General features: G+C 40.7%; 4 protein-coding genes across 10 annotated transcripts; 3 read left to right on the forward strand and 1 right to left on the reverse strand.

Annotated features, from left to right (window-relative positions):
- Nucleotides 1-677: 677 nt before the first annotated feature.
- LOC135676889 (glutamate receptor 2.7-like) lies at nt 678-3,738 on the forward strand. Of its 3 annotated transcripts, XM_065188584.1 has the most exons (6): nt 678-958; nt 1,039-1,136; nt 1,230-2,348; nt 2,414-2,720; nt 2,810-3,216; nt 3,297-3,737. In XM_065188584.1, exons 1-6 carry the CDS (start codon nt 703-705, stop codon nt 3,606-3,608), a joined length of 2,499 nt encoding a protein of 832 aa, XP_065044656.1. In that variant the 5' UTR covers nt 678-702; the 3' UTR covers nt 3,609-3,737. The 3 variants fall into 3 exon arrangements, with proteins under 3 accessions (XP_065044656.1, XP_065044655.1, XP_065044654.1); XM_065188583.1 differs by having other exon boundaries at nt 1,039-2,284; nt 2,386-2,720; nt 3,297-3,738; XM_065188582.1 differs by having other exon boundaries at nt 1,039-2,348.
- An 833-nt stretch (nt 3,739-4,571) lies between these two features.
- LOC135676890 (rac-like GTP-binding protein 2) lies at nt 4,572-7,496 on the forward strand. 2 transcript variants are annotated; one of them, XM_065188586.1, is made up of 9 exons: nt 4,572-4,967; nt 5,206-5,293; nt 5,384-5,493; nt 5,849-5,912; nt 5,991-6,055; nt 6,156-6,221; nt 6,343-6,449; nt 7,036-7,088; nt 7,255-7,496. In XM_065188586.1, the coding sequence occupies exons 1-8, from the start codon at nt 4,869-4,871 to the stop codon at nt 7,067-7,069; spliced, it is 633 nt and encodes a 210-aa protein (XP_065044658.1). In that variant the 5' UTR covers nt 4,572-4,868; the 3' UTR covers nt 7,070-7,088; nt 7,255-7,496. The 2 variants fall into 2 exon arrangements, with proteins under 2 accessions (XP_065044658.1, XP_065044657.1); XM_065188585.1 differs by lacking the exon at nt 7,036-7,088 and having other exon boundaries at nt 4,574-4,967.
- A 985-nt stretch (nt 7,497-8,481) lies between these two features.
- On the forward strand, nt 8,482-16,876 carry LOC135676891 (protein tesmin/TSO1-like CXC 5). 3 transcript variants are annotated; one of them, XM_065188587.1, is made up of 8 exons: nt 8,482-9,228; nt 10,239-10,346; nt 12,640-12,817; nt 13,694-14,047; nt 14,371-14,465; nt 14,582-14,676; nt 15,700-16,098; nt 16,529-16,876. In XM_065188587.1, the coding sequence occupies exons 1-8, from the start codon at nt 8,984-8,986 to the stop codon at nt 16,729-16,731; spliced, it is 1,677 nt and encodes a 558-aa protein (XP_065044659.1). In that variant the 5' UTR covers nt 8,482-8,983; the 3' UTR covers nt 16,732-16,876. The 3 variants fall into 3 exon arrangements, with proteins under 3 accessions (XP_065044659.1, XP_065044660.1, XP_065044661.1); XM_065188589.1 differs by having other exon boundaries at nt 8,483-9,228; nt 10,207-10,346; XM_065188588.1 differs by lacking the exon at nt 10,239-10,346.
- Nucleotides 16,729-20,244, reverse strand: LOC135676892 (protein CURVATURE THYLAKOID 1C, chloroplastic-like). Of its 2 annotated transcripts, XR_010514464.1 has the most exons (8): nt 20,103-20,244; nt 19,825-19,944; nt 19,480-19,574; nt 18,601-18,687; nt 18,411-18,473; nt 18,288-18,325; nt 17,152-17,276; nt 16,729-16,999 (listed from the first exon to the last, which is right to left on the reverse strand). XR_010514464.1 is itself a non-coding variant. In XM_065188590.1 (7 exons), exons 2-7 carry the CDS (start codon nt 19,922-19,924, stop codon nt 17,222-17,224), a joined length of 438 nt encoding a protein of 145 aa, XP_065044662.1. In that variant the 5' UTR covers nt 19,925-19,944; nt 20,103-20,244; the 3' UTR covers nt 17,054-17,221. The 2 variants fall into 2 exon arrangements, 1 of the variants encoding a protein (XP_065044662.1); XM_065188590.1 differs by lacking the exon at nt 16,729-16,999 and having other exon boundaries at nt 17,054-17,276.
- Nucleotides 20,245-20,908: the final 664 nt, after the last annotated feature.

The following is a 20,908-nucleotide window of genomic DNA, read 5'->3' on the forward strand; positions in this document are numbered from 1 at the left end:
TAACACAGAAAATGATCATAAGTATAAAACTCAGAGAATGTGAATAACATAATGTTATTGTTTAGAGAAGAATGGTAACAATTGACATGAAAGAGCACCATTCCTTTTGACCAAAGTTTCCAGTCGTATAACTCGTCATGCCTCGGCTGTTCCGTAGATTCAACTTCATCCATATAAAGACAATCGTGACGTCCCGCGAATGACGTCGGTCCCAAGTTGCTGCCTCACCAGCCGATAACGTTGATGGTAAGTAAACCATACGTTGCCTCCACCAATTGTCACCTGTTGAACATTGTCATGTAAAATTTCGAAGTATGAGATGCCTCGATATCGTAACTTTGGTCTTTTTAATATGTCTTGTGGACGGTATGCGGTGAGGTACAGCTAATATCTACAATTATCTTACAGTAGACACCGATTTTGACTTGTTTATCCCATTCAAACTGACGTGAAGCCCACCTGACATCTACTGAATAGATTCGGTGGGAAGCATGTGCAGATGGAATCAGCTGTTCTGCACTCGTGAGTGCATCTCTCGCAAGATCAGCACCATTGATCATATAAATGCACACTCATTCAAGCACTGCGCGGCTCCAGCACAGTTGGGAGATCTGATGTTGACCGTATGTGTCCCTCGAGTCTTTATAAGTCGGCGTTGGTTGGCGACTCTTGTCGGAGAGGAGAGCTGACGGTGGGGTCTCGATGGGGTGGGCAATTCATCTTCTCTTTGCTTGCTTCTTTGGCGCCCTCCAAAAGGCGATGGTTTCGGCTCACGATGCGGCGGTGCCGGTTAACGTGGGCGTGATCCTGGACGTCTCATCCTCGGCCGGGAAGAAGAGCTGGACCAGCATTTCCATGGCGGTCGATGATTTCTACGCCACTCATGGCAACTGCACCACGAGAGTTGTCCTGCATCTCAGGAACTCGAAGAACGACGTCGTCGGTGCAGCAGCTGCAGGTAGTCCCTTATCCTTACTGCATGGCTTGAAGTTGCAGCCAATTACTCACTACGCTGGTCATCGTTTTCCTTGCATGCAGCTGTGGACCTACTCAAGAACTTCCAGGTGCAGGCAATCATCGGCCCCGAGACGTCCACCGAGGCCAGCTTCGTCATCAACTTGGGAAACCAGAGCCAGGTCCCTGTCCTCTCCTTCTCCGCCACGAGCCCTTCCCTCTCCCCCGCTCGTGCCCCCTTCTTCGTCCGCACCACCCTTAATGACTCCTCCCAGGTCGGCGCCATTGCCGCCATCGTCCGATACTTCGGCTGGCGCGAGGTGGTCCCCGTGTACGAGGACTCCGAGTACGGCGCGGGAGTCATCCCCTTCCTCGTCGACGCCCTCCAAGCCGTCGATTCCGGCGTGCCCTACCGCAGCGTCATCCCCTCCGCCGCTGCTGACGAAGAGATGGACAAGGAGCTGTACAAGCTGATGACGATGCAGACCCGGGTGTTCATCGTGCACATGCTTCCCGCCCTCGGAGCACGCTTCTTCCAGAGGGCCAAGAACCTGGGCATGATGAGCGGCGGCTTCGTGTGGATCACCACCGATGGGATCACCGACGTCCTCGAAGAACTTGACCATATCCTGAGGATCACCGAAGCGATGCAGGGTGTGATCGCCGTCCGTCCCTTAGTCGAGAGATCGGAGGACGTCGTCAACTTCACAGCTAGGTTCAGATCCAGGTTCCGCCAGGAGAACCCGACCATCAAAGCGGCTGACCCCTCGGTGTTCCAGCTGTGGGCCTACGACACGACATGGGCGACCACCATGGCCGTCGAAAACTTGGGCCCCAAAAGATCGAGCTTTCGCAGACCCCAGTCCGGGGATCACTCCACCGATTTGGACGTGATCGGTTCGTCCGAATCAGGGCCGGCGCTGCTCAAAGCCATCCTGAATACACGGTTCAAAGGTTTGGCCGGCGACTTCCGGCTTCTGGGCGGTCAACTCCAGTCGTCCGCGTACGAGATCGTCAATGTTATCGGAAATTCTGCGAGGGTGATCGAGTTCTGGACACCAAAGCTCGGGATCTCGAAGCAACTCGACACCGCCGTCGGTGCCGGCCTAAATTCCATTATATGGCCGGGAATTTCCGCCGCCGTGCCCAAAGGATGGGAAATACCAACCGGTGGAAAGAAACTCCGGATTGGCGTACCGGTGAAGAAGGGGTTCAACCAGTTCGTCAACGTCGGGTGGGAGTCGTCAACCAACCGAACGGTCGTCACCGGCTACTGCATCGACATCTTTAAGGCGGTCATGGAAGCCCTGCCATATGCAGTCACCTATGAGTTCTTCCCCTTCCGCCCTTCCGCCAATTCCTACGACCATTTGATTTACCAAGTATATCTAAAGGTCGGTAACTACGTCTCATGATTCAAATCACTTTCAGATACTTGACCGGCTGGATGATGGTACAGAACTTCGACGCTGTGGTCGGCGACACGACGATCACCGCCGAGCGGACGCTCTACGTGGACTTCACGATGCCGTACACCGAGTCGGGGGTGTCGATGGTCGTCCCGGTGAAGGAGGACCCGAGAAAGATGTGGGTCTTCCTGAAGCCGCTGACACCCAACCTCTGGCTCGTGAGCTTTGCCTTCTTTGTGTTCATGGGGTTCACGGTGCTGGTGATCGAACACTCGAACGCGGAATTCGGCAGGCAGCCGTCGGAGCGACTTGGCAAAGTCTTCTACTTCGTGTTCTCTGTTCTCGTCTTCAGCCAAAGTACGCGCCGCTCACAACATCTTTTCCCGAATTAGCTCCCGTTCTAACCATAGTGTTTCGAGTTGTCTGACTCGGGATTTTGGTTTCAGCGGAGTCGTTGAGGAGCAACTTTTCGAGGATTGCGATGGTGGTTTGGATGTTTGTGGTGCTGATACTGACATCGAGCTACACGGCGAGCCTGACATCGAGGCTGACGGTGCAGCAGTTGCAGCCCACTGCGGCCGATCTGAAACAGCTACTGAGCACCGGGGCGTACATTGGCTACCAAGATGGATCTTTTGCGGCGGAGATACTGAAGAGGATGGGATTCAAAAGCTCCAAGCTCAGGCACTTCAGCACATCCGATCAGTACGCCGAAGCTCTACTACAAGGGGGTGCCAAGGGAGGGGTGGACGCCATTTTCGACGAGATACCGTACCTCAAGCTCTTCCTCTCGGAGCACTGCAACGGCTTCACCATGCTCAGCTGGACCTACAAGACCGACGGATTCGGCTTCGTAAGCTTCTCAGCCTTACATGTCACGTAAGAAAGAACGAAACACAACACGTCGAGGATTCATTCACCTCCGCTGTGTAGGTCTTCCAAAAGGGCTCGCCGCTGGTGCCCGACGTCTCGAGGGCGGTGCTGAACGTGACGGAGGGGGACAAGATGGTGGCCATCCAAAACAAATGGTTCAGAGACACGATCTGTCCGAGCCAGAACAACGCCGTCACCTCCGCGAGCCTCAACTTGTACCAGTTCTCAGGCCTTTTCCTCATCACAGGCGTCGTCTCGACGCTTGCGGCGCTGATCTTCTTGTTTCTGCACTCTCGCAATAGTACTATAAGAGGACCATTGATCAGGAACATTCTCCATGGCCCGCAGAATCCAAATCAAGCACATCCCTGAATCAGGGATGCGAGACCAATCGTGTTGGTCTTTGCTCTTCGTAGTGATGATGTCTCAGAACTTCATTCACTTTCACTTCGAGGCACCAAAATAAAGATCGTTAGTTCTTATGCTTCAGCTTACTCTTGCTATTTGAAAGCCATGTCAGTAAATAAATCTTATATATATATATACATGACTGTCTTTGTAATAACTCAAAAGTAAAGCACGAGGATCCAATGCGAATCTCGATTTAAGAACATCTTCGATTGAGCTTTTGTGTCATAGTTTCAACATAGGATCACAGAAAAGCTCCAAATAAAAGACATATATCAGAGATCAATAATCAAATAATAAACCAAAAAATCAAATAAAATTTCATGGTACATAAAAGAAATCAAACCTATATATATATATATGATTATACCATATATTAATTATATTACTGCAACAATGATAAGCTAACAGCGACATGTTTACTGATTGAGACGGCCACCGAGGGGCATTCTGGGGCTGTGCCACAATGGATTTGGCAGATGGACGACAGCGAACTTGGCGGACACGACTTCCGATGGGACAACACCGTATCTTAAGGCAGCAGGTGGTGGTCGTCTATGTCAGCGAAAGGAGACGCGGCAGCAGCAACGACCGCAACGGATCCCTCGGCCCAAACGGTCGGATCCGATCCCCTCTTCCTCCCCCAATTCAAAATCAAAGGGTCAACCACCCGATTCCAGGTTTGAAAATTGAATCGTCCGACCCGCAAAACAAGCGACCGAGTCCAAGCTTCAAACCACGAGCCACTTTTGCTCTCTCCTTTTCCAGCGCGTGACAGCCGACTCCCGCGGGGCCCTCCTGCGGAGCCACTATCGTCTCTACACGTCGAGCTGGTAGCCAACGGGTCTTCTTTCTCTTTCTTTTTCATGTCAAGCTCCGTTTTCTTGGTCGTAAGTGATTCTTTTTAGGCCATGGAGGATTCGAGAGTTGGATTCGCCGGATTTACGTGTCAGTTCTCCTTTTTGCATGTTTAAGTTAAACTTCATGAACTCCGAGAGCTATACTTCATCTTCTGCTCTTACCTAAAACTCCACTCTCCTTGTCCTGCTGTCCACCAAGAAGAACCCAAGATCGTGATTAGCGCGCTTCTTCTCTTCTCGCCCAAAGCTGCTCCTTCTGACTTCAAATCGAAGCAACTCCGTCCTCGCCCTTTTGGTTTGTTTATAGCGCGGTTCGTCTTCCTTGCTCTCCACCGCCAGGTAGCTCGAGACCAGAGGAGCGAGGATGAGCGCCACCAAGTTCATCAAGTGTGTGACTGTTGGAGACGGGGCTGTGGGGAAGACCTGCATGCTCATATGTTACACCAGCAACAAGTTCCCCACTGTATGTGCTGATGCCCCTTTCCCGTTCCTCTTAAGCTTGGCAAAATTCTGTGTCTGGTCTCTCTGCATTCCTCTCAATTCTGGTCCATCTTTGGTTCTTGTTCTTCTCTTATTTAGTTTCTCGTCAGATAACGTGGTTTCTGCAAAAGCATTCTGATAATTTGCACTTTCTTTTGCATACATTTTGTAATCTGGCGTTGGTCATAAAACCCAACTCGGTGTGTTCTGGTTTTGAGCAGGACTACATCCCGACTGTGTTCGATAACTTCAGCGCTAATGTCTCTGTTGATGGCAGCATCGTCAACTTAGGATTGTGGGATACTGCAGGTATGTATATGTATCTCTTCGACATCTTTCCCCTTACTTAGCTCTGCATCTAGATTTGCTGATTTAACATCGTTTGATCTCCCATTGTAGGACAAGAAGACTACAGCAGGTTGAGGCCGCTGAGCTATAGAGGGGCAGATATATTTGTTCTGGCTTTCTCGCTAATCAGCAGGGCAAGCTACGAGAACGTTCTCAAGAAGGTGTTAATCGAGGGCCAATTTTGTTGTTTCATCTACATTAATGTTTCAGACATTGATTGCTCTTAGAAATTTGGAACTGGAAATAACTTTTACTTATTTCTATCCAAATTATGTTGAGATAATTTCAGATCTAAGCATAAATCTGGTCAGATTGTTGTTGCCCTTCTTGTAAGCTTACAAGATATTAGGAAGCAGTAGTACTATGTATCTGTTCTCATTATGTTTTCACTAAACAACAGCACAACTATAAGCGTATTTTAATCACTGATCTCTGGATTGAATTATCATGATGAATTCATTGGTTTCGGGGATTTGATTCCTCCTCTCACCCTGTTCTTTCCATGTTCTACTTCAGTGGATGCCTGAGCTTCGACGCTTTGCACCAAATGTTCCTATTGTTCTGGTTGGAACAAAACTAGGTGTGTGGTCATCTTGAGTTCCATAATGAGTAGATCGATTCATGTACATAATCTCACCTTGTTACTGACAAATTACAGATCTTCGCGAAGACAAAGGATATCTTGCTGATCATCCAGGTGCAACTGCAATAACTCCAGCTCAAGTAAGTAGCTTCTGCACCAATAATTTTTGGATCATTTCTCTTGCACTGAAATTTCGTAGCTGGTTTGGAGAATTCAGAAGTACAATCTATTCCTTTCTAGGGAGAAGAGCTCAGGAAACAAATTGGTGCTGCAGCATACATCGAGTGTAGCTCCAAGACACAACAGGTGTGCATACAGAAACAACTAGACCGACTTAGAATTACCTATCAAATGATTCAGTGCTTCATAAACAATGGTGAATTACTAATAATTGTGTGTGTTGTATTCTTTGCCTTGGAATGGCTAGAACGTCAAGGCTGTCTTTGATACTGCAATCAAGGTAGTTCTTCAACCTCCACGAAGGAAGGAGGTACCCAAGAAGAAAAGTAAAAGAAGCTCTGGTTGTCTAATGGCGTAAGTAGCTGACTACATAACATATTAATTGTAGTTAGAACGCAAAACAACTTGTCGGCATAAGTAGCTGACTACATAACATATTAATTGTCGTGTTATGATGCAAATTAGTGTCTGCATGCTTATTTTGTTTTTGTACTCAACTTCGGATATAGGCTTGTTTGCTTTGACTTTGCAATGTTGATTTAAATTCATATGTTACATTAGCTCGTTAGAACGCAAAACAACTTTCAATCTGACTGCATAAGTAGCTGACTACATAACATATTAATTGTAGTTAGAACGCAAAACAACTTGTTGGCATAAGTAGCTGACTACATAACATATTAATTGTCGTGTTATGATGCAAATTAGTGTCTGCATGCTTATTTTGTTTTTGTAAACTTCGGATATAGGCTTGCTTGCTTTGACTTTGTGGTGTTGATTTAAATTCATATGTTACATTAGCTCGTTAGAACGCAAAACAACTTTCAATCTGACTGGCCACACTCTTCATCACTCAGAATGAGATGCTACACTTCATATTGTAGTTTTCTCTTGCCATCCTTGTGCTGAAACACCTTCAATTGCAAACTATTTTTCACAGGAACTTCATGTGTAGAGGCACTTGCGATGCCTAAAACAGATGAACTCATCGTGGTATGCCGATGGCAGTAGTAGCATTTATCGTGTTAGATCGTTAGAACTTCAAGCGAAATTCAATCTTACTGACCGCACTCTCGATCACTTAGAGAGAGATGCCACACTTCATATTGTAATTTTCTCTTGCCAACCTTGTGCTGAAACACTCGGACGATTTTTGCAGGAACTTCATGTGCGGAGGCACTTGTGATGCCTAGAACAGAGAAGAAACTCATCTTGGTACGCTGATAGCTGCAGTAGCGAGCAAGTTAGCAGGAACTTGTGACACTACCGGGTCTCATTCCCTGTGTTTCCTTCCCATCGTTTTCGAAGGAATCAGTTCCTTTCTGGTTTCTGTAAGAAGTAATTAATGTACACTTAATAGTGCAATTTTAGTCTCTATTAGTAGTATCTGATATTGATGTATGTGAGTGAAGTTGAATGTGTTGTTGTATTACAAGAATTGCAGATGTCCTTCAATCATCCTGTGATGTATGTGAAGTTGAACCAAACACTGTTTCTAGCTACTTCTCTGCATGCTGCTGATCTTCACACTTCCCAGATGATAAAAGTATCTCTCATTAAATTAGTATACGTTGGCAATCATCTTAGTATTTGTTTAATTAATTAATTTTAAATGATATATATATTTGAGAAGATCGTTATTCTTATAATGATATCGCAATTAAATTTCACAGAAGTCAAGTTAGATATTTAAGCCCACATATCTGCATCTTGACACGCATCTGTTGTATTGGCAGACAGCAGCGGGGCCCACTTTTGGTTTACACGGTGACCGAGAGACACCAACGGATGAAGATAAGAAGACATCGCTCGCATTAGATAGAAGACAATGTGGTCATCTCGCGTCTTATTCTGGCGGCCATGTGGAATCTCATCTTGCTGGCCGACGCCAAATTGGCGCATGGCCCGCGGTTGGCCGAATCCGTGGGCTCCACCGGCGACGGTGATGCTATGTGAGAGAATGGTAATTTTTTGCGACGTTCGGGTTGGTGACAACTCGATATTATGCGGACGGTTTGCCCAAAAATTAATATCTGTCTCATGTAAAAATCGACGATCACAATTATATTTTAATTATAATTATAAAAAAAAATTGTCTTATCTAAATAATCATTTAATCGATACAAGGCTGTAAGTCAGTATTGGTTGAACGACATGCGTGAGTGAAAGGCATATCAATTATTCGATAAACAAAATAATTATTTCCAATAGGAAAAGAAGCCTCTTTCCCTTATTGAATCCGACGGTAAAGAGGGTGACATCTCGAACCCTATGAATGTGGACCACTTGATCTCTCTAAGAGGACTCATCCGTCCGATCTCTCCTAATACCCAAATCCGTCCGTCAAATATTAGAATTTGATTTCAAAAGCAGAGAGGGGGAGTGAGATAGAGTGAGATAGACACCCAGTTTCGTTCGCTTCGTCCTCCGTTGCCCGTCGCGTGCTCGAAAGATTTCGCCCCACCCCAACAAGAATCCCACCCTTCTTCCCCTCCGCCACCGCCCGCAGCTGGTCTTCGCGGGGGATCTCCGCCTGCTTGATTCCATCTCTGACACTGAAGATCCCCCCAACTACCTCGGCCTTTATTCTATTTCCAGCTTCACCGGCGATCTCCGAGCTCTCTTAACGCTCGATCGAAGGGGTCTCCGGTTGTTCGGAATCTATGGAGATTTGGCTTCGTCCAAAATGAGTATAATTCGGTAGGAATTTTTGGCAGTCTTCTTGCCGCGGGCCTTTATTTTGTTCCCAGCTCCTCCGACGATCTCCAAGCTTTCGATAGCTCGATCTAAGGGATCCCCAGTTGTTCGGAATCCATATAATTTATTACTTGTTATAAAAGGAGTAGAATTCCGAGGAAAGTCTTTGGCCGTCTTTTTTGAATTGATCCATGGATCAGCGTTTACGGGCTTCCATGGAGCAAAGTGTTCAACCTGTTTCATCGGCGTCGTCCGATTTCCCTCCAAGAAAGCTTGTTCGCCATCTGGATTTCACGGCCGTGGCGTATGGTGGTGTATCCCCTTCCAACGCATTATCAATAGCCCTTGATTCGCCGCAGCAGCTGCAGCCGCCGCCGCGGGCCACTCCAGCTTCTCTGTCCCTGTCGCGCCCCTCAATTCCCTCAATTACCGCTGGGTGAGTAATGGGTTTTATATAATTTTCGAATTTTGAGTCTTTTGGAATCAGGCAACTCTTTTCAAATTTTAGGTTAGGTTTCGATGCATCAATCATTTGAGCATGTTCCTAGTGTCTAGGTTTATAAGCATGAGAGTTTCCCCTCTTTGTGTGAATTGGTTCCTTCTGTGCTCTTATTTCAAGACTCTCCTTTTTTAATTGTATATATAACTTGAAGACATGGTCTCGGAATGTTCTTTCCTTTCCTTTTTTCCCCCTTAATTTGTTCTTTAGGGTTCCTCAACTTTAGATTACGAGTTTAAATCTTGACATGGTAAAAGATGATGGATTATTAATAATAAGATCTAGTTTATATATATATATATATATATATATATATATATATATATATATATATATATATATATATATATATATATAAAATTCAGAATCAGGAGTCTTTAACAGTTATAGTCATGCTTCATATGGTTACCATTATAGTGGATTGTTTTCCGTAGTAGACAACAGTTTTGTAATAAGACTCCTACTTTCCTTTGGGAATAATGGAGGGGACAAAACGCCCCATAGAAACGTGGGTCAATTACTTGTGCATCACCTTAACAAGGACTCAGTCCCAAAACCCCTTTAACAAAAACAGGGAACCTGTACTTTTGCTTCATATTGTTAGTGTTTAAATTGCTTGAGTTGAATAAGTTCTCTCTCTCCTCAGTCTTCTGCTTATTGTCAGTCAATTGTTAGTGGTTTACATGTAGGTTGTGACTTCTTCAACCCATTTCTTCGTAATAATGTCTTGTCAAGCTTCGAAGTATTTCTGATATATTTTGGTACTGAACATGCCCAGAATATATTAGTTAATTGTATCCAGTTTTTCAGTGATGAATTTCTTGGTATACTTACCTATTATCATTTTAATGGTTGCTTACAGAAGTTTTTACATTTTCCTGATGTCTGTATGTATTATTTTTATTGATTGCAAAGAATCAGCACAGTCTTATAGTTAACCTCTTCAGCAAGCCAGAGTCTCCCAAGTCACGGCCACGATTGTTGTCTGATGCAAAAGATGGTATGCCAGCAAGAAAGAAGAATTGCAACTGCAAACACTCAAAATGCTTGAAGCTGTAGGTTGAATTACCTTTTGTTACAAATGCTTCGACAACTTACTTGTTAATGGCATTTGTGCACTATGCTGTTAACAATTGTATGATTTATTCACATTAAATATCTGGTATTCATGTGTTCTAATACTCGTTGAGCATAATTAGTTCTTCAAGATCATCTAGAGTCCTAGGCATACACAGATGATCGATATCAAATGCCATAAAACAGTGCTTTTTGGCAGGATAGGCCTCCAAAAGTTATGGAATCTGGTAATTTTATCAGGAGCTGCCAATTTTTTCTCCATTATGTTCCTTTAATCCTTGCCCTGCAGGACAATCCATAAAATAGTTGTTTAATAAGGCATCTTAGTTCTGCAACCATTTTCTTATACCAGTTACTATTTGCTTGAACTTGCTACCCAAAGAAAGATATTTCTAGAGATGAGATAAAGAACCTCAGGCTGTGTCTACACCAAAGTTTCAAGTGCTTGCTCAAGTTGGGACAGAGACTTATGCACCTAGCTTAAAGTTTGTCCATTTTCTAGTAAATTGTCAACTTAAGCGAGCTATGAAATACCATGGTCCATGATAATAACTTCATTTTCCTTTTCTTTTTTGACATACCTAAACAGCAACCTGTATGAAAGTGAGGACCACTGAAAATCACCTTGGAGTTCTGTACATGTTTCTTTAACTGCAGTAGGAATTAACAAAACAAATTTTGTTGCACAAATTCATGAGACTTTTCTGAGCATAATCATCAACTGGGTTAATAATGGTTTTTGGATGGACTGGTTGATCAGATCCCAATAGCAGTCTATGTATGGTGATCATGTATATAGTTCATCAAACTACCAGCCTGTTTAACACATATTCCTTGTCTCACCCCCACCCCTAATTTAGCTAGTTGCAGTTGCAGAACATTAAAGTCCACTCATATGAGCCTTGGTGAATCAAGTACAGTGTCTTTCTTGTATAACTACTATTGAGAAATTCACATTGAAACTTATTCAAGTTCATTAATGCAAAACAGATTTCTGATAAATGAAGTGTACAATGTGGTTGTTTAACAACTCTGATAAGACTAATGCAATGAGTTTGAGTTTGTATGGTTGGTCAAGTATAAAATTCTTTGTTTTGGTACTTTTGGATATTTAACCTTGGCATGGGAATAACTTGTTTTCAAGATCAAGCTATGGTGATTTATGAATAATTTTCTGGAAGAAATGTGGTAATGTTTAATTGAACATATCCATTAAATTCATTATCCTTATTATGATTTTTAAATTAAGAGCAATCCAATCACTAATAGCCCACATAATGAGTCAATGATGAATGAGAAATCTAGACAAACTTTAGGTGATTACTGCTAGACAGGGCTGTATATTAGTAGAAGAAAGGTTGGTTATTTCCTTGAATTTATACCAGTAGAAGAAATGTTGGTTATTTCTTGCTTTTCTGAAATAAATTTTGTCGTGCATGTTGAATAGTGTTATGCCTAGAGACTTGCAGTTAATTGTATCTCAAATATGCAATCAAAATATTAGGTTGCTTGACTATGCTAAAGCTTCAATTTTACTGGTCATCTCAAGTCTTTGGGGAAGGAATGTGAAAATATTAGTAGGAAGAAAATTTCATGTTAAATTTGAATCTCAACTTGTTTCTATTAATCTTCTGGAGCACTTTACTGCTCATATGAAAGTTCCAGTGCAGGTATGTGCAGCCAATTTTATGTAGAAAGTTTCATGCTGATGCTGTCTTTATTTACATTGAACTTGGCTTCACGAATTTAATACAACAACAAAAAAAAAAAATCCATGAGTCTCAACTATTTGGGGTTAGCTACATGTATCTTTTGTCGCCATTGAGATATATAAAATGTCATATGTTTAGTTACGTTTAGAGTACTTAAACTTTTATTTATAGTTTCCACTAAAGTCTTTTTAGGTCTTTCTTTATCTCTCCTCGTATCATTAATATTAATCATTTCATCTCTTTTGATTATCGTAGTTAGAGATCTCCTAAGCACATATCCATATCTTCTTAAATGATTTTATCTAATCTTATCTTCTATCGAAACGATATCTAGTGGTTCACAAATAACAGTATTTCTTTTCTTATTTTTTTCTAGTAACTCCATACATCCATCTCAACACCCTCTTATCGGCAACATAATTTTTTTATATATGTTGTTTCTTAATTGCCTGACACTAAGATTCATAAATTTAATGCTTGTTCATACAGCTGCAATTTCTTTTTTTTTTTTGCCAAAATTGCTCATTGTCCTTTTGTTATTTTATTATTTCATGCTTAGATATTGTGAGTGTTTTGCATCTGGAGTTTATTGCGATGGCTGCAACTGTACAAACTGCTGTAACAATGTTGAGAATGAAGCTGCTAGGCATGAGGCTGTTGAAGCTACTCTAGAGCGCAATCCTAATGCCTTTAGGCCTAAGATTGGCAGTAGCCCACATGCATCACGGGTTACTAGGGTATGTACTTGATCTTCCAGAAGAACACAATTTGGTTAAATGTTTTTCTTTCCACAAGGTGCACAAGTATTCAGCATATCTGGCACCTTCTTAAGTTGGTCATCATGTCTTACATGATGCTCAGCATGTGCTGAAACCTTGTAGCAATTCTGACCTGTGGTGGCAGCAGATCTTTGTGAGTTTAAAGTCTTTGAAGGACTGGGTAGAACCACTGGTTTCTAATAAAGCGATAATATTGTAATCATCCCATGTTTGTATGTGGTAGCTTTCTTATTTTGTTCTTGATGATAATTGCTGAATTGTCACCTGCTGACTGTTTAACTAGTACAAATCCTTCATATCAATGATTAGTGACTTCCATGTCTCATCTTTCACCATGTATGCATGTCTGGAATCTCAGTCATAATTTAGTTTTTAAAGGTTCAGGGTAAGCTTAAAGTGCTTAAAAAAGCTTTCTTGTGGCTTGAGCCATTCACGAGCTTTATGGATCTATTAGACACTCCTTTAAATTTTAGGATTGTTTTAATTCTCATTTCATATGAGTTATTGTATTAACTTTTATTTTACAAGGTTGTAGGTTATCTAGATATGAGACTCTTCTTTCTCCTAACTGCTCTCAGAAAAAGAACATAATGTATATGCTCTCGAGGAGGTTTTGATAAATGAAGAATTGATGAAATTTAGAGGAAGATATGTTTCTCGGTATCCAAGAGAAACAGGCATTTGAGTGGTCACACAAATTTTTGGTCATCTTGTTGGGAAAGATCATGTCCTATCATAAGACCCACTTTAGCTTCTGTTAGAATAAAAACTAAAGGTGTTTTTTTAACAATATTATTTGCCAAAAACTTATATCAATATGCTTGTATGTGTTAGGACGAGGCAGGGGAACTTCCTTTGGTGGGAAAGCACAACAAAGGATGCCACTGTAAGAAGTCTGGGTGCCTCAAGAAATACTGTGAGTGCTTCCAAGCCAACATTCTCTGCTCTGATAATTGTAAATGTATGGACTGTAAGAACTTTGAAGGGAGCGAAGAGAGGAAAGCTCTCTTCCGTGGTGATCATGGAAGCACTCTTTACATGCAGCAGACAGCCAGTGCCACTGTAAATGGGGCTATTGGTCCATCTGGATTTATGTCTCCTTCACCATCTAAGAAGAGGAAAAACCAGGAGCTCCTCTTTGGTGCATTAGTAAAGGAACCCATTAAAAGGCTTGCACAACTTCCACAGGTAATTTTCTGATATTCACAATATTATAGAGATTAACTGCACTTATACTTGGTATCTTCAAAAGGTCTGTATTAAAACAGTTTAACAAGAAATTTTCATTCCCTTTATAATTCTGCTGCATCAGATTGTTAGTTTGATAACTCTAAATGATTGCCCATGCGAGGTCTGTCTTAACTTGCTTTGTCACAATGGCTCTTCTAATTTGGCATTTTCTTTTAATTATAATCAACGACAAAAGATGAAACCATGATTTGCTACCACTCTTTTTGACTTGCATTTGGCTTGTTAATCAGTGACATTACCGAGACATCCTATACTTTCAGGCAAAGACTTCAGCACCTTCCTCCTTTTCTGCTTCTGTTCCTGCGGCCAGTGCTATCAATACTGCTCCAGTGGTATCTACTAAAGTCACTTACAGGTAAAGATCTATCCTCCAATATTCTTATTCTTTGATTTGATTTGTTTTGAATGTGGAACTTTTAAAATTGTAGCTTTCTATGCTTTTAACTTGTTACTTTTTTTTATTGTCTGAAGATCTCTTCTAGCAGACATAGTCCAACCAGAGCACATTAGGGACCTGTGCAAGCTTTTGGCGGTGGTGTCTGGGAAGGTTGCCAAAACATTTGCTGGTATGACATACTACACAACAGTGTGCAATAACTGATGCATATAATGTAGTAGTGCATCCCAAACTCAATTGGAGGATGTTGTAGCACAGATGGAACAAGCTACACCTACAAACACCTCCCTCATTTGTTAGCTTGCATAACTATCATGTTACCTACACGTCTCAAGACATTGACATGCAACTCATATTATGAAAAGAATGAAATGAACAATCAAGAGGAGCATGTTTCTCTTTCATTCTTTACAAAACTTTCCAACTATCCCTAATATTCCGCTCAGTGTTTTCAGTAATGAAATAGAAAATCATAAAAGCACCTACTGTGAAATAGCCATTGCTGAACAAGAGGGGGATGCCTCTCATCAATGGGCTGGATAATCTTCTGCTGTGGTTGAAGTGCAATATAGGTAAAGGAAGAGAAAGAGCAGGATTCGTGGAAGCGAGGAGGAAGAGATGGGGACTAAACAAAGAGGCTGAAAAGAGGAGGAAAAAGAAGGAACAAGGGTGATAACAGGGTGAAGAGTGAAGAGTTAATTTGTGATTCAAATTGTCAATGGGAACATTCAAATGATCAAATATTCTGTGAATTTATCCTTTTGGGTCTCACAAATTTAACACAAGGGGCAGTGCTTAATTAGTTTGGGTGAAACAGAGTACAGGACTCAATCTTTTATAACTGAGGGTTCGAAGAATCTTAATGTTGGCAAAAACAGAAGATATAAAATCATTTTTTTAATAAACAAGTGCATGTTTTGTTCCCTTCGATGTCATGCAAGACTTTTAGTAAAGAATGAATTATTTGGAGTTCCATAAATATTAGAATTTAAGACTTCTGATAGAAAGTTTTGGCCTTGGCTATTTTGGTAGTGACAAATTTTGACTTGATCAAAATTTTCTTTTTCTAAATGTTGATGTTAATTTTGTTCACTGAATGCCACCTTTGCCTTGTAATTTTTTATGAACTGCTTAAACCATTAATTTTTTATTCTATTTGTATTCTTATCATCTCTGAGTTCAAACTATCCAGATAGAAAAGCTCAGAAGTTAACAGAGAAGGGAGGCCAATCTGAAAGGTCTCCCATACAATCAAATGATGACATAGATCAGACATGGCATGATCTGGATATGAAGAAAGCACCAGCGGATGAGTTTTCAAGTGAAATTCCTGTGGAGAAAGCTAACACGGAAGAGTCTGGATCTGATTGTAGGGATGGACAGAAGGGTGGAAGGCCAACGTCTCCTGGAACACTGGCTTTGTTGTGTGATGAGCAAGACACAATTTTTATGCCGTCTCAGGCTACCGATGCAGTTTCAAAATCTTTCAGCAACCAGAGCATAACAGAGGTCTATGTGGAGCAAGAGAGGTGTGTATTAATGGAGTTCAGAGACTATCTCCTCAAGCTAGTCACCTATGGACAAATGAAAGGTAAATACTTCTTCCATGTGCAATGGTAGTAGAGATTTCTAATTAAATTTGATGTGCTACCCAGTATTCTTCTCAGGATGATTCATGGACCATTTTGTGATTTTATCTATTTTCTCTTCGCCTCTGAAACAAGTGTCTTTTATCTAGGTGAGGTTCGTGTCGCCTGGACTCCGAACCTGACCTGATCTGTTGTTATCGGAAAGATGTGATTTGTTACCTGATTTGAATGTCCAGGAATTTTTTTAGAGTTTTCATGCTACAACATTATGAATTTTGAGGGTTTTTAGTCCAAAATTGAATTGAAACATAAAGTCATATGTAAAACCATTTTCTCTAGATGATCAAAAGATTCTCTTGGATGATGATGATGTTTTCCTCTTGTTGCAATACAAGTGCTGTAACTAATATTTTCTTCTCCGACTTATTGCAGAAGAGAAATACTCGTCCAGGTCAGCAGAGCATGAGAAACCATGTCATTTGGAATCAGCCATTAATGGTGTTGCTACAACAGTAGTGCCAGTTGCTATGGAGACTCCTCAGATCGCTGCTTACTCTAGCAAGTATTATCGTGTTGGACAGCAAAATATAGGGAATGGTGACATCAAGCCTAAGACCGAGAAATCAGAGGTATGAACAAGCAACCAACACTAGTTTGTTCTGTAATATTTCCAAGGCATGGATTTGCTCAGTCTTATTATTACAAGTCGACTGAGCCCATTTCCAAAGTTTGTACTCGTTTTAGTGCAAGTTATAGATAGCTTTTTCATCTTTCTACAGAGCATCAGATGTAGGGTGGCTGCCGCCACTGGATTGTCTTCTCCTTTTGTAATCACTGGATCTCACAGACTTAATAATTCATATGATAGGGGATTGATATCATAGAAATCCAAGCATAATTTTCCTGCAATGTGTGTCACAGTTATTGATGCCAGGTATAAGATGGGAAGAACAAAAATTGGTCAATCAACACATGATAACTTGGCTAGTTGTATCGATTATAATGTCACACATACTTCCTACATATCAGTACATTCGGACAAAGAACTTAAGTACCCAAAAGTCGTCGAGCTTTGTTACAAGTTCAGTTCTGGCCTTCCAAGATGCTGGTTCTTCAAAGGATACATCACTTGCCAAGAACAGTTGATATTGCATTCTTGATAATTTTTGACAGTTCTTCCCTGAAAAAAGATAACAATGCAACTCATAAAAGTAAAGATCATCAAAAAGATTAGAAAAGACATCCTGATAAATAATGAAGAATTTGAGATATTTCTATCCAAACAGGACTAGTAGCTCTTAGAGCTGCTTTAAGTTCGGCGGAGGACAAACGACAAATAAGGATCAACGTTATGATCCAAATTAAACCACCACTAAACCTCTTAGCCAACTTGTTTAAAAAATTTGAGCCACCAAGCAACTTCAGTATGATTAAGCTAAAAGGAAACTTTCTAATTGTTATTGCATAAGGATTATTGCGAACAAGGGTTTCAAGGGTTTCAGAGACTAGCACGGTGATAGCAATCACTAACGGATACCCAATTCCCTTTCTTCAGGTTCTCTGTGAGAACTCATCCTAACAGAGTTACCTAGGGTCCCTATCTAATTCTAGTGCCAGTCTTCTCCACCTATACTTACTATGCACCGCAAACCACTACCATAATAACTTGTAAAAGAGCGTAATGGAAGGAATTAGAGCTGTTTCATCTCCAAATTGCTTTCTTTACAGGAAATGGGACGAGGATGAATCCAATGCCTTCCACTAATGTGGCGGCTGTGAGAGTTAAGACACTATCTTACCTCAATAAATAGAGAGTCCGTTTCAATGTCTAGCACCTTGGTCACCGAGGTTGCAAAGGAGCAATCTTAATATTATATAAAAGTTAAGTCTTCAAAATGGTATCAATAAGATTACTAATTCCATGAGAATCTGTGCTTTCAGTTGGTTTTCGTTTAATAACCTAATGAAAATTAGAAAATTATTTCACCATGGAAAAATATTCAAGCAATTCTCTTTAATGTTGCTAATGAAAAAGGTCACAGGTCATATGTCATTTCCATTACAACCAGTGGTATACTGAAACAATTGACTAAGTATACAAACTTACACAGTCATTCTATGACAGAATATCAACAAAGATAACTAGGGAATTGGTTATCGAGCAATAATATCAGATCAGAAAGCTTCTCACCTGTCTGGTTTAAATAAAAGGTAGCGATATATAAACCACTGTAAACATAGAAAAGAGTTAGAATGCAAAGAAATCCATGTTCATCTTCTACTCTACAGCAGGGATAAGTTTTGATTAACTCACCCATGAAAACAATATCCCAATGAATTCAAACACACTTGGGAATAGAGGAAGCTTGTCAACAGCCTGCAAATCAACCAGTCCAACTTAAAGAACAAACATCATCCATACTAGCTATTATAGGAGCCAATGGAAGCCTTTCACTGACAAGAACATACACTGTCTTATCAAATACAAAGATAACAACAATTACCTCAATTAGATGACCGGAGGCCCAAACTGCAACGATGGCTGCAAATCCTAGACCAACAAAGGCAATTCGATCTTCATAGTTGCTCCACTGATTCAAAATAACAACAAAAGTTTCAGTTTATAATGCATCCACTACTCTCATACAAACATTTATTAGTTAACCAAGCCAATAACTAGTTTGTAAAGGACCAACAGAATTGTGGTTAGACCTAAAGATGACAAGCAACAACAATGTATATCAAAAGACAAAAATCGAGGTTGTCAACTTGATGCACTCATCCAGCGTTCGCTGGTTTCCACGCAATGAAGGTTTTCACAGTCAGCATAGCACTATTTCCTTGCCTCGATCACTGTTTATAAAAACGATTCACGAGTGTCTGATGATCGAAAAGGACGGTCACAATGCAGGTTCAGGATATGTATAAACTCCTCCAAAATTGGCCGATGGAGGAAACGATTGTCCCGAAATATTTCAGGTGGTTGCTTGATGCACCATCTCCATCATGTTCAAGAATATCTTGGAGACAGATGATTGACATATTGAGAATTCTTCTGCTGTTGATTATGTGACCAATGCAATGAGAGCTATATTTTTGCCTTATGGAGTGGAGATTTAATCAAATTCTAATCCTCCACCCCGCAAGCCAGATTATTAGAATTTCACCCATTTCTGCTCGGTTATTGAATTAGGCTCTGCTGAATTCACACAAGCACACACTCAAATTAAAAAAGAAAGGCCTGCACAAAGATCCTATAACCAGTCCTAATTAATATTAGGTCTTCATTTATGTTTAACGTGCTTGCTCTGAAACAAGAAGCTGAAGAAGAATCATGCTATAAATTAATCATCGAATGAGATACTCAAATGAGTACAACTCACAGCATTCTGGACGTCTTTCACAATGCTAGCATCAGAGGAAGTATCGGAGCTATCTCCAATGGCCTTCACGACAACCGACAGACATCTTCGCCCGCCTAGTTGGAAGATAATCCAAAATCAGTTTGTAGAATCTCCCTCGTTCATAGAATTGGAAGATGCAGATTCAATGAACTTATTTGACGATTACTCCAAAAAGGGAGATTAAATTATTATGACAAAAAATAAAAATTGTTGCTACTTGCTCATATAACAAAACCACATCATCAAGCGAGTGAACAAGATCACATTTTGTGCACCAAAAGAAAATTACACAAAAAGAAACCAATCCATAAAGCGTGGAATTACCCGTTACAGCAGGCACTGGAAACTTTCTAGGGTTCGTGACGATGGGTTTGCTTGGAACCAGAAACAGAGATGGCGGCGTGACGGCAGAGGCAAAGGCCATTACTTTCTACCAGAGAGAATCTGAGAAAAGAAAGGATCGATCATTTCTCACAGGTATTCATGTTGGGTAACCCACAAATCAAAAGAAGAAGAAGAAGAAGAAGAAGAAGGGGGAAAACGAAACCAAAATGAAGTTAGAGATGGCAAAGATTTGACTAGGCGACAGCTTCGATCCGTACCTCGTCGTGGAGATCGGGATGCGGTCTGAGGGCAGCGCAGGCCACTATTTTTCGTGCGGTCCTTTATGGCGAGCAGACCTTTTATCCTACACATTGCAGATTGCGCCGTCACATCGGAGTAATTAACATTTAGGGACAGTTCTTATTCCTCTCCGTTTTGCTTTTATCCAATATTTTACCTCCTAATCTTATATGCCAAATCAACTCCTTTTGCCTAAAAAATTACTCTCATTTTTGCACATAACATATGTAAGAACAAGATTTAGTCCCTATTTCATCTCGCAAAGAAAATATCAACTTATTTATTAAAAAAGAAAAATAATTTTTTTTTCCTAACAAGCCGTGGAATTTTCTTCTTTTCTTTACCAAAGATTTTTTTATGACACTTCTGATAAATAATCTTTTTTTTCCCCAAAAACATAAATTACTTCTAAATTGAATGTTTTCTTTATGGAATAAAATGGATATTGGGATTTGACATAGGGCACCAAAATTAGTACTATGGGGGAATACATAATGTTGATGAATATTTTATTAGAAAGTTAATTTTTAATAAATATAAATTTAATTATAAATAATCTCACGTAATTAATTATTTTTAATATTTTAATATCTATATTTATAAAAAATTATATTGGGATTCCTATATTGTAAAATATTTATTCTTGTTTCTCTTTACATCATCGATTTTGTTGACAAAAATATTATAGGATTTACCACTGTAACATGTACGTTAGTATTGAGCGCATGCAATATTTTCGTCTACAAAATTAATAACGTAATAAAAATAAAATAAAATATTTTTT

Source organism: Musa acuminata, chromosome BXJ1-6 (assembly GCF_036884655.1).
Source record: "Musa acuminata AAA Group cultivar baxijiao chromosome BXJ1-6, Cavendish_Baxijiao_AAA, whole genome shotgun sequence".
Lineage (NCBI taxonomy): Eukaryota > Viridiplantae > Streptophyta > Magnoliopsida > Zingiberales > Musaceae > Musa > Musa acuminata.

Excerpts from the sequence above, each read along its gene's own strand:
- LOC135676889 (XM_065188582.1), top strand. The coding sequence starts at position 703 with ATGGGGTGGGCAATTCATCTTCTCTTTGCTTGCTTCTTTGGCGCCCTC. Across the intron at positions 2,721-2,809 it reads TGTTCTCGTCTTCAGCCAAA|CGGAGTCGTTGAGGAGCAAC; the intron begins GTACGCGCCGCT and ends TTTTGGTTTCAG. Across the intron at positions 3,217-3,296 it reads AGACCGACGGATTCGGCTTC|GTCTTCCAAAAGGGCTCGCC; the intron begins GTAAGCTTCTCA and ends TCCGCTGTGTAG.
- LOC135676890 (XM_065188586.1), top strand. The coding sequence starts at position 4,869 with ATGAGCGCCACCAAGTTCATCAAGTGTGTGACTGTTGGAGACGGGGCT. Across the intron at positions 5,294-5,383 it reads AGGATTGTGGGATACTGCAG|GACAAGAAGACTACAGCAGG; the intron begins GTATGTATATGT and ends CTCCCATTGTAG. Across the intron at positions 6,056-6,155 it reads CTGCAATAACTCCAGCTCAA|GGAGAAGAGCTCAGGAAACA; the intron begins GTAAGTAGCTTC and ends ATTCCTTTCTAG.
- LOC135676891 (XM_065188587.1), top strand. The coding sequence starts at position 8,984 with ATGGATCAGCGTTTACGGGCTTCCATGGAGCAAAGTGTTCAACCTGTT. Across the intron at positions 9,229-10,238 it reads ATTCCCTCAATTACCGCTGG|CAAGCCAGAGTCTCCCAAGT; the intron begins GTGAGTAATGGG and ends TAACCTCTTCAG. Across the intron at positions 14,466-14,581 it reads TCTACTAAAGTCACTTACAG|ATCTCTTCTAGCAGACATAG; the intron begins GTAAAGATCTAT and ends TATTGTCTGAAG.
- LOC135676892 (XM_065188590.1), bottom strand. The coding sequence starts at position 19,924 with ATGGCCTTTGCCTCTGCCGTCACGCCGCCATCTCTGTTTCTGGTTCCA. Across the intron at positions 18,688-19,479 it reads TGAAAGACGTCCAGAATGCT|TGGAGCAACTATGAAGATCG; the intron begins GTGAGTTGTACT and ends ATTTTGAATCAG. Across the intron at positions 18,326-18,410 it reads TTGGGATATTGTTTTCATGG|TGGTTTATATATCGCTACCT; the intron begins GTGAGTTAATCA and ends CTATGTTTACAG.